Below are 12,310 nucleotides of genomic sequence, written 5' to 3' on the forward strand. Positions count from 1 at the left end.
TTCAACAGAGAACCATTATCACTGTGTATGAATCTACTCCTGATGTAATTGCCTCAAACAGACCATAGATTGGGCATGTCAAAAGTTGCACTTCATGGGCCGGCCCCATGGCCAAGTGGTTAAGTTTGTGCACTTGGCTTCGGCGGCCCAGGGTTTTGCCGGTTCAGATCCTGGGCACAGATATGGCACCGCTCATCAGGCCACGTTGAGGCAGTGTCCCACATGCCACAACTAGAAAGACCCACAACTAAAATGTGCCACTATGTGCTGGGGGGATTTGGGGAGAAAGAGCAATTAAAGAAAAAGAAAAAGATGGGCAACAGTTGTTAGCTCAGGTGCCAATCTTTTAAAAGAAAATTAAAAAAACAAAAGTTACAGTTCAATATTTTTGTTTTATAAGTTTTTGAAATCTCTTGCCTTTCTATAATTTCTAATATGTTCAAGACATGGGAAATCTAGCTTAAATGTTGTAAAGGTAGAAAGAATTACTCACCTGATCCCTTAAGACACTACAAGTTTCATTCAGATCATTTTAGGACAAAATGTGCCACTTGATCAAAAACAGTGCAGTGGATCACTTTTTACTTGACACTTCCAAGTCACAGGCCATTGGAGGTGTGATAAAATCAGAGTTTGAAGTACGGCTTATTTTTCTAACATTTTCTCGTGATACCTCCTCCTGTTCATCTTCCTCAAGGAGAATGAATCCATTTTTCCTCCACTCTCATTGTATTAGAGCCCATCACTCTTTAGTATACAAACTATAGCGTGTTTCTATCTTCACATCCACTGATTAGCACAGAGTCTCACACATGAGGGTTCAATCAGGCCCACCGCAAATGTTCCAGGGCCAAGACAAAAGTACAAACGGAGACCATATGCCATCCAGCTAAATATTTACACGTTGGACCTCAGGCTTCACCTAGCAGCCCCGTAGTCTATACCCCAGGGATTGCCTTGTGGCCTGGAGGATGAGGAATCGACTCACCTGAGTCAGCCCTGCCAAGTCCCCGCAAGCCCTGCAGATCCGCAGGGACAGGGCAGAAGCTGTTCCCAAAGCCAGGCCTGTTGGGTGGTGACTGGACCCACTCAAATCAGGTGGCCTGCTGGGGGAGGTGTCCTTTCTCCGCAACCTCCTTTTGTGGATTCAGGATTTCCAGGCAGTTCGAAGCACTTCCTATGCCACCTCAGCAGAGGGGAAGGAGGGAATGTTTTGGGGGACTTTGCCTGCTTAGACATACATTTTGGCGATTTGAGGCAGCCAAGTTTGAACAAACAAACTTGGTTTCCAGATAGAGGCTGTGCTCTCCTCCCACCTTTCAACACACATAGCCACACATGCACACACGTAGACATATACACAATCCACAGAGACACACATAGGGACACACACAATTGTAAACATTTCACATACAAACTTGTGAACAGTCAAACTCTATACTCTGGCCTTTGGGGCACCCAGTTCAGCTCTCATCTCCCTTTCCTGTAATTTCCATTTGCTCAGTTGGCTATCGAACTCTCCAAAAACTTTTTCACAAGATCAAAAAACACAAAAATAGACTTTTGTTTCATCGGCTCATGGTATGCAGAGCCCTCAAAAGTACCGAGCCCCATGCTGTAGCCATTCCTGCCGGTGTCTGAGAGTATGCTACTGTGCTCAATGAAGGTTGGTTAAATTAAATAAAATCCAGAGGAAAGAAACCACCAGTAATAACTTCTATAAACTTGTGATTTTTTTGGTCACGAAGCACCTTTTTATACTTCAGAATGTCAGCATATTTAAGAGGAAGCAGCTGTTCAGCTCACTTCTAGCAAGCCTGGGTGAGACTTAAATTCATGCAGGGAAGAAGGAAATAAATTGTATATAATTCTAAGTCTTCGATCTACAGGAAAACATGATGAGCATCTTTGGGGCTTAATATTAATTTCTGTTACCTGGAAAGAAACTTAAATAACTCACCTCTGGTTCTCCCACTTGGGTTATGAGATCTGTAACGAGGAGAATAAATTTCTTACCCAGACCATGTAACTTGGCTGTTCCATTTTATTATCTGGAATTCAAGTTGTTATTTTTTGCAATCTTTTCTTTTGCTTTATGGACTATTTTTTAAGTATTTACAGTGCTTTTTTATAAGGATGAGGGCCACAAATGGGCCACTCTCAATACTGACAAGTTCCCTCTCGTTCTCAATGAAAGTCCCACAAAGTATTGGCAATATTTTTGATGCCAAAGCCAAATAGTGACAGTTGCAATAGTGAATATTTGCTACAGGTGCTAGTAGGAAAACAGTGCACAAATACAAACCCAAACCATCTTAGGGCTTTCTCTTCCCGCTGAACTGCACCCAGTATTTTGACTCCCTGTCACATATGTTGTTCTTACGGAGTCATTGACTGAATAGTGCAGAGAAATCGAATCCACCTTTGAGAAACATTCAGAAAAGTGAATCATTATTCTAGTTTCTCATCTTTTGGGAAAAAACAGAAGAAAAAGGTGCATTAAGGAAGGCCTGTGCGTTAGTCTTATGATTTTGCACAAGAGGTTATTTGAGAGCTGTAGGATTTTTTTCTCCCGTCTTGCTAAATGGATTCCAGGAACTCACTACTTTAGCATAAATGGGTGACGAGACACATGATTGACTCTAGCTCCGATCATGGTTAGTTTCTTTTAAAGTCACATTTTTAAGATGTTATCATCAAATGTGTAATAAATCATGATCAACTTGAATTAATTGAAAGAGAGATAGTCAATTATTTTTATGAAAAAATCAAAATTTTATCAGTAAAATAAATAAATGAAGAGCATGAGCTCCTGAGCCAGACTGTCTGAGTTCAAATCATTGCACTACCGCTGGCAGCTCCGGCATTGGGAAGGTCTCCAAATGTCTTCCTACCTCAATTTCTTCTCTAAGATGGGGATAAAAATGGAATGCCCCTCTTAGGTTTTTATGAGGATTGAATTAATACCTGTAAATGCTTTAAAAGTGTTTCTACAATCATCAGCTATAATTGCTGTCCATTCATTCATGGTTTTCTTTCAATAAATATTGAGTGCCTTTGTCGTGCCAAGTACAAGTGCAAGGATATAGCAATGAGCAAAACTGACTAAGGATTGTTAAGTCTATTATTATTATTTCAAGTCATAATGGGATGTCTCATAAACCGCTTAGTACATGATGGATGTTTATTGACCTTTTCATCCTCAATGGCTTACTATAGAACCTAGCACAAAATAACTGCTTAACAAATGTTGATGGAACAAATTTGAATACATGAGTCATTGCGAAGTAGGGTAACAAATACTGGATTTGGAATTGGGAGACGCAATGTCAAGTCCAAGTTTCTACCCTCGAGTTCTATGTGACCTTGAAAACATTTACTGAAATTTCTTAAGCTAAAAACCAAGAAAGCTATACTATGAAATCAGTAAGATCCCTTCTGACTATGATTCTACAAAGTAACTGAAATGATGCACTATTTGTTAACTGCTTATAATTCTATTTTTCTTAAATTTAATAAACTTTTAGTTTTAGAATAGTTTTAGATTTGCAGTAAAGGTGCAAGTGTATTACAGAGGGTTCCCGTATACCCTGCACCCACTTTCCCTTGTTGGTAACATCTCACATTGCTATGGTGCATTTGTCACAACTAATGAACCAATGTTGATAGATTATTGTCAACTAAGGTCCATACGTCATTCAGATATTCCAAGTTTTTACCTAATGTCCTTTTTTTTTTTTGCCCCAGGGTTCCAACTAGAGTACCACATTATGTTTAGAATCTTCTGGATGTTACAGTTTTCCAGACTTTCCTTGTTTTGATGACCTTGACAGTTTTAGGAACCAGAGGTCAGGAATTTTGTAGAATGTCCTGAAATTTAAGTTTGTTTTATGCTTTTCTCTTGGTTAGACAGGGCTTATGAGTTTTGAGGAGGAAGATCACAGAAGTAATTCCTACCACATCGTTATCAAGGGTACACTATTAACGTGTCACCAGCTTAAGATTCTATTTTAACAAGTGGATAAGAATTATGTATAATTGGTAATTTACTGTACCATATTAAGGAAAATCTCTTTGCTATGTGTAATTTTCTATGTAATGTATAAAATAGTTGATTCTCTTTGAATACCACATAATCTTAAAATATATTTACCTTACTTCTTTCCCCTGCACCACTGATAAATGAATAGTAAGTGAAAAATCCATGTCTTGTTATAAATCAATAGTAATCCTACCTTTATGGACTCAAGATCTATACATTAAATTTAAAATGGAAATAGAACTGTTTGTATTTCTTTCAAATTGACTGCAAACTTGACAAAATAACAGATCTGTGCTCAGCTATGTGGTCTGAAGGATGCAACAACGTAGAAGCTCCGGGAAGTTAAGCGTTTTGATACTAATTCCCCTAAGCCTGTCTCATGCAAGGGACTTGCCTTAAGAAATGTTAATACTTCACTAAGCCATAGGCATAGAGAATCCGGCATCTCTAATCTTGCAGCGTCTTTGGTATAAATGTGCGTTATCCTCTGGGGTTGGGAATGACACTAATGTAGCTGTCACAGGGGGTAGAAGATCATGTTTTGTTTATTGTATACTTTTGCTCTGAATGTCACTGTAAATAGGGAAGTTAGTTTAGGATTACTATGATCTATACTATGAACAATTTTCAGATTTTTAAAGCATAAAATAAACATTGTCAATCCGGAGGAAAAGTTGTTAGAAGTACAGTATTTCTAGAGATATCCTTACTTAGATTTAAATGAAATACATGCCCGCAGTATCACACTCTGGCTCCGGTATGTGGCCACACTAAGTTTAGACATATCTGCATTTATGGTCATCACACCCCATAGAGCTGATCATAAGATAATTTAATGATTTTAGCCCACTGCCGTTTGTGACCTTACTATGGAGAATCACAATCATGGCCAAGAGTATTGTTCAAAAAAATTTTTTTTCCAAAATCCCTGATTTCTTTGTTCCATGAAATACTTTGTCCTGACTCACCATAAATTCCTCGTGTGACCTTGGGAAATTTCCTTAACCTCCAATGTTTCGTTATTGCACAAGTTTGTGTGAAGGTTAAATAAAATTATGCATATAAAACAGCAAATTAACTGAGCATTTGTTATTTATTCACAGACACACATGCACTTGCCTTCAAACAATCATTTGTGGTTTATTGGGAGCAGTGAACAGCTACCAGACTGTCTTAGAGCAGTCCTTGTGCTTCATGGCATATCTAGGTTCTCAGAAATATTTTATGGCTATTAGCTGATATTTTAATCCTCGTATCTTAGTAGGCAAGTAAAAACTAATCAGGAAATGGGCCATTCAGTGTTCAAGGGATTAAATGTATTCTGGTGGCAAAACTTGATGTTAGAGTAATTTTATTTATTTTTCTCCAGCCATGAGAGACTAATCAGCAGTGTGATTTTTTCTTTTACGTGTTGGTGGAAATTCTCCATGACGCTGAAGGAGGCTTACTCGATGATCTTTGCAGTTAAATAAGTGATTAAAAGTGTGTGAAGTGTGAGGTAAAGGAAATAAGATCCAGATGAGTTGTTTTATATAACAGCCCTCTCAACAAGAGCCCATTTCTCTTCTTATTGACTAGTGTTTCTGATGCCGTGTTTGGGAAAGAAGCCATAACCAATCTCACATATTCACACCTCTATGTCTGGATCAAAGGCCATATACAAGTTAAAAGCCATCCTGTAACTGTGCTCAACTCTTGATAGCATGAGCTAACAAGAAGTAGACATTTATGAGGACAACCCTTCATTGCAGACAGACCACTGTCCTTTATAGCTACTGCCCAATCCATTTATCACGGACTTTTCAGTGTGGCATTAGATAGTGACCACAGCAGCATATGGAATGAGAAACAGTTCCAAGAGCAGCTGTAGCTGGAGAGACAGCCTGAGAATATTTTGAATAAGAGGTTAAGAACCAGCCAGCCGAGAGGCAGAAAAAATAGCATAAGAGTAGAAAGGACATGAGCATAGGGCTCATTTGCAATTTGCTATTGGATATGGCAAATATGGCTAACATCATGGTAATTGGCATATTTGGAATGAGAGCTGTGTATACCCAAGTGAGTTAGGATGAGATAGTTTGACTTTAGAGGTTGACCTCTCCAGATTTAGAATCAGACTTCGGAGCCAGAAGCGTTGTAAGGTTACAGCACATCAACACTTTGGTGGTCATCAAACACTTGAAATGATACGACATTAACATGGTGTGACTGGTCTGTGAATTCCTTGTAAAGAGCGGCCATTGATGTTTGAATACTGTCACAAACTCTCAGAACACGGTCTGGTACAGAGCATGCATTTAATAAATATGCCAGACTAGAGTTCCTCTTATTTGTATATTAATGATTGTTGTACCTGGTGTTGAATTTGAATCTCTTTGTAAATAGGGCTTCTAAACTGTCAATCTGGACAAAGCAATATGTCATCAAAGTTCAATTTTTTTCTTTTTTGTTTTTCACAAACCTATACAAAAGGATCATACTTGCTTTTTTTTAATTAAAGAAAAAATATAGAAGGAAAATAAAAAGACATGTAGTAAAGAAAATTAAAAATACCTGAAAAACATTTATCATCTATTTTATTTTTAAAAAAGCCATCTGTGTGGAAATATGTATACACAAAGTACAATACATTGTAAACATTATTTTACTAAAGCTATGTGTTAACAAGAAAAATTTATAGGTATGTTTATTTACCCCATAGAAAACATTTAAAGTGCATTTGTGCATATTTTCACGGATTGTCTGAATATTTTGTATCAGTCTATGAAACTACATGTGGTCATCTATGTGAATTTCCTCATGAAATGATTGAGTCATAGTTGACAAGCAGTATCGTTATTAGCAGAATGTAATATTAGTGATACATTTCCAAAAATGGAAAGATAATGCCACTGTTTTTTCCTCTTTTTTTCTATGCTATTTTGAATGCAGACAGTACCGCAGGGACACCAGCAATATCAACAACGACAACTGTGGAAATTCGCAAAAACAGTGTTATGACAACTGAGATCACCTCTAAAGTGGAAAAAAGCCCCACGACAGCCACTGGCAATAGCTCATGTCCTTCCACGGAGACTGAGGAAGAAAAGGCAAAACGACTTCTTTACTGTTCGCTATGCAAGGTTGCTGTCAACTCTGCCTCGCAGCTGGAGGCGCACAACAGTGGTGAGATACAGCAATTTCTTTTCTGTCTCAACAGCTCTGCAATTATCTTCCTCCGAATAGATTAGATCTTTTGCAGCAGGGGACATAGGGGTGGCATAAAACTGGCAATTATTACGTGGAGCTCATTAACCATTAAAAAATAAAAATGACATGCAAAGTGTCATTTACATAGGGGCAAAGGAGGCTTTCCAGGGCTCCAGTGCCATGTTGTATATGTGTTCGCATGTATGGATATGTATGTGTGTATCTTATGAAACATTAGGAGATAAAGTTATAAAGGAGATAAAGGAGATAAAGCAGAAAATACTGCTAAGTCAGGAAGAAATACTTTCCCAATATATTTGAATTCCATACACCTGTTCTATGTCTATATCTATAGAGAGAGAGAGATTATATATTCATGTCTATACCTATCTATCTAGATAAATATAGAGTACATACTATGTATATCTCTATCTAGATATTTATATAGATAATAAATGTACATATATATATATATATATATATATATATTTATGTCCTGCCTGAGATTTTATCCATCACTTTGGCCTAATATCAGCTTTTCTCTGAAAGACTGGGTTCATTGCCAGGACTCTGTCAGCAATTACAATAGGAAGAGAATCATTCGTGAATCATACCCTGAGTTAATATCGCAGGTGTATGTTGACTGAGTTATTGACCAATCATTGTGCTGCCCTAGTCATATTTAAGTATTGACTTCAAGGCTCTAAGGAAGTAATTGCAGATGGAGAAGAATTTCTTCAGCACATATCTTCCTCCTGCATACAACATGAAATGTAGTCAGGAAGAGTTCATGAGTTCAGAGGCTGAGAAACACAGAGAAGCGTCTGACCCCAAATCAGAATCTATACCACACAGATTTGCCCCGTGTTTACTCACGCAAATACATTATTCATGGATACAATATAATTGTGAGAGCACAAACATCATTGGAAGTCCATTTATTTCTCAAGAATTCTTGATCATTCCGCATAATAACAGAGAAACACATTTATTTTGAAGGGGGATCAATTTTGACAAATAAACCATACTCTTAGAGGCTGGAGTTAATTTATCAAGGATTTGGATGTCCTTCTTGAATTCTTACCAGAAACGCCTGATTAAGAAGCAAAGAGAAATTACTTATTTGATTATGTCAAAACAGGTCAACATTTTTCATATTCCAATTCTATGGTCCTCATCTCTGCTTTGTGTGTCAGAATTACTCATGGATCTCTAAAAATATATTAACCCATGATGCTTTAAATATATATATTCATATATTTTATGAATATAAAATTGTAAATATATTTATATTTCTCTAAATATATTTTAAATATAAATATATATTTGTGTATATAAAAATATATTTCCTATATCCAGCGACTATGATTATAATATAATAAGAAGCTATAGTGTTTGGGAAAAGAAAATAACACAAAGTCTCACAAGTGTTGTTCAGGCAGAGCTGAGAACTGCTATAACCATCTCGAGTGAGAGGTTAAGGCAGTGAATGTAGTTGTCTCCCTTACTTGAATCCCTTTTGAATCCCTTTATTGGCGGGTCCCCTCCAAACCTCAGCCTAGTCTGAGGGCTGCAGCCACGCCCCTTCCCTCCAAGCTGCTGCTTGCATTTTCTGATCCCTGTATTTCCCTTCCTACATCAGAAATCTTTTTCCAGAGTCCGATCCTAATGCTCATTTTGAGACTCACTGTAGGCTTGCACTAGCCAGCTGTGCCAGGACTGGAGGTGGAAAAGGAAGAAGACAAGATACATAACTCGATGCTCTTCGATGCCTTTTGCGCACGATTTTTGATCTCCAGATTCAGCTCTGTTATTTGCAGCTGGAACAGCGTTAGGAGGCTGGTTGTGTTTGGGACTTCCTCTAAATGTAGGCGAAGGTGAATGCAGTCCTTCCTGTTTCCAGGCACTGCCCCTTGTACGCTGGCCTCCTGCATCTTTCCCGTAGGGCCTGAGATGGGGAAACCCCTGGGGTGAGTGTACAGGAGAGAGGCTCCATGTAAGCTCTCTCTCTTTCAGGAACAGGAGGAGTAGTTATAGGAGGCATCATAGGCTTACTGTGGTGTGCTCTGGTTTGGCTTCTATCAGAAGCAGACTCTCAGCAAGGATTCAAGGGCAGGTAGGTTTTAGGAGAGGTGAAGGAAACAGGTCAGTGGAGTGGGAAAAGGAAACAGGGAAGGGAAGGCAGCCAGCATAGAGTGCGTCATTTAGCCAGTTGCCAACATGGGCAACAGGAGCTCACCAGGCACAACTTACACTACACGGCTCATGCTCTGTTTCATTGTTTTAGCATAAAAACTTCAGTGGTCACGTAGAATGACAGAATTGAATTAACTCAAATTCTGTTTCTTCATCTTTATGATCTCTGTGCTATCATCGTATATTTATAATCTATTGTTTACATTAAAAAATATATAGCCCCACGGGCTGGATGCATGCCCTGCTGCCTTCATGGGCTCAGAGGATTTCAAACTGTTGTGAACTTACTAATGAAACAAAAGCTTGTAGCTGAATTTGTGTGTCTGGGGCTGGCTGTATAATGGAGAGTTCCACAAATTAATTTCCATGTAGCCCACGATGTTTATTATAGGATAAGTAATAAAATGTGCTAATTTAATATATACTGAATCTCAACAGTAACTACAACAGTTGTTTAGAAGATAGACCAACAAAATATTTTTGAGAGTAGTCCTTTGTCACTGACATTATTTAGAGTTGCCAGTTTGTGGTGCTTGTGGAAAGCAGACTGCCTTTTTTTAGTCCCTTAAATTATTGTTTTCTGATTCTCTTGGATGTACCCCCTCATTACCTGCACCCAGAGCAGACCACAATCACTACCCCACACTTAGTGCTCCACTGCCCCCGACATTCATCACAAACCATCGCATAGAACTTTAAAGGCTTCTCTGCTTTCTTCTAGAGCCACATATTCGAAAAGCTTTCTTAAGATTGGGCTGTGTTTTTCAGGGAACCAGGTTTGAACAACAATTTTGATCAGAAGGAACCAGGCTGTAGGGTGAGGAGATGTGTTCTTTGAGTCTGAATTTAATTCGAAGTGTTTTTCTTTTTTCCCTTTGGAAACACATTATATACAGAAAATAAGGCCTGAAGCACTGAGGGAAGAGTTAAGCGTTTACGGTCCGCTCGTGGGAAGCCAGGAACATTTCAAAACATGGTTTTCTTCTAATCTTAGAAAATGCATTCTTAATCATAAACAAATTTTGGGACTATGACTTTCTTCAAACACTGCCTCTAGTATGGTATAATGGAATGGCCTAGAATTAGAAGTTATCAGACTTAATTTTTACCTCAGATCTGCAGATGACTTTTCTGTGTGAACCAGAACAAGTCAGTTGTCCTCTTTGGGCTTCTCTCTCTCCCTCTCTCTCTCTCTTACTCCTTCTCTCTCTCTCACCTTGTAAGATGAAATATTGTGGCATGATTATTAGTATGACCACAGCTGCTGCTAGCATTGTTCAGCAATCAATTGTGTTATTTCATTTGCTTTCTCTTTTTATTTTTCACTAATGTATAACCACTCCAAGTTGCAGTTAATTGATTTATATTCCATAACTTTGGAATACAGGATTTGAATAGGGGCGTTCCTGCTTCTCTTTTCTTAGAATTTGGGAAGAGAAATAGCTCTCCTGAGCTTATTTGCATGATTCACAAAACAGTCTAAGAATGCTTAAAATACCTTCAGAGGACATACTGTTTCCAAGAGATCTGGAAGTCCCCTTTTACTATATGTTATGGACACAGATATTGCAAAAGATGTATTTTGTCTTTTCCTTTAAAGAAATTCTCTCAAAACATTCTCCTAGGTGTAACGCTTTGCTTAGCTAATTTTGATGGTTTTCTCTATATAATTAAAAAAGAACTTTGAAATGTTTTACAGTTAACACTCATTACTAATTTGGGCAGATTTTTCTGATAATGACTTGAGGTGATAACATTTGATAATTTTCACTAAGTTCATTCCAGCTTTTCTATCCCTAGACAGAACTTCTTTTAGCACTCAGTAAGCTTTAATATACCAAAAAGACAGTTATCAAAGGATGGACTTTACTAAATTTTAAAATGCTTGGAGATTTCTAAATTTTTAACTAAACAAAAACAACAATGTTGAGGAGAATGAGAAGACTGACTAAAATTTATTGATCACATGGGAAGTGCCGAAAATAATCCTTAAAACAATAAATGTATTTAATACAACACCTCAATAGAACAGATAATTTCCTTTTTCACAGCTGAGGACATGGAGGCACAAAGAAATCTAAACTATACAGCTAAGGGAGGCAAATTCTGACTGACACCGTTCCAGAGCCTGAGCCCACAACTCTCTTTACTAATATTTGTTTGTTGATCTTTATCAATATCTAATACTTCAGCTAATCTTCACTGATCATCTACTGTGTGTTAGGCACTAAGAATACAAAAATGAGCAAAACTCAGGAGTTGCCATCAAGAAGCCTGTGTCTACTTTCTCCCTCGTGTTCAGAAAGAAAATATGCAAAGCCTTGTTTTATCAAGAGATCAGCCATTTCATGTTTCAAGTGAAAATCTCAAGCCAGTCAGCTGTGGTCAGTGTTCCTGGCCTTATTATTAAGGCCCAAAGAGTTTCTGCCACTCCTTCTCAGCATCTTCTAGGGTAATGGTAAAACTTCAATTTGATTTAAAATAAAGATAGAGACTCTCCTATCACAATTCTGCTGTTGCGCCTTCTTGAAGGTTTCTACAAATGATTAAAATAACCACTTCTGTCTCATACCTGCTGTTTGTTCCACATGCTCATGCAGGGCGTACTTGAGTACTAGAGCTGTATTACCTAATATGGTAACCATTGGCCTCAGCTGGCTATTTAAATTTAAATTAATTTCAAATTTAGTTTCTTTTTTGTTGTTGTTGTTTCAATGAGTTTATTTATGTTCTTTTTTTAATTTTTGTTTTTATAGCAGTAACATTGGATTATAGCATTATGGAACTTTCAAAAGTACATCATAATATATTTCGAATTCTGTATATGTTATGTCATGTTCACCACCCAAAGACTATTTATAATCCATCACCACACATGTGCCT

The 12,310-nt window shown here is 37.7% G+C and overlaps 1 protein-coding gene across 3 annotated transcripts in view; it reads left to right on the forward strand.

Annotated features, from left to right (window-relative positions):
- The window catches only part of ZNF385D (zinc finger protein 385D), an 804,272-nt gene that overhangs the window by 778,215 nt on the left and 13,747 nt on the right, over positions 1 to 12,310 (forward strand). For all 3 annotated transcript variants that reach the window (XM_023621244.2, XM_001494960.6, XM_023621277.2), the window contains one exon: positions 6,974 to 7,207. In XM_023621244.2, the coding sequence (XP_023477012.1) occupies positions 6,974 to 7,207 (234 nt within the window). The remainder of the gene's footprint in view (positions 1 to 6,973; positions 7,208 to 12,310) is intronic.

The sequence above is a fragment of the Equus caballus genome, chromosome 16 (assembly GCF_041296265.1).
Source record: "Equus caballus isolate H_3958 breed thoroughbred chromosome 16, TB-T2T, whole genome shotgun sequence".
NCBI lineage: Eukaryota > Metazoa > Chordata > Mammalia > Perissodactyla > Equidae > Equus > Equus caballus.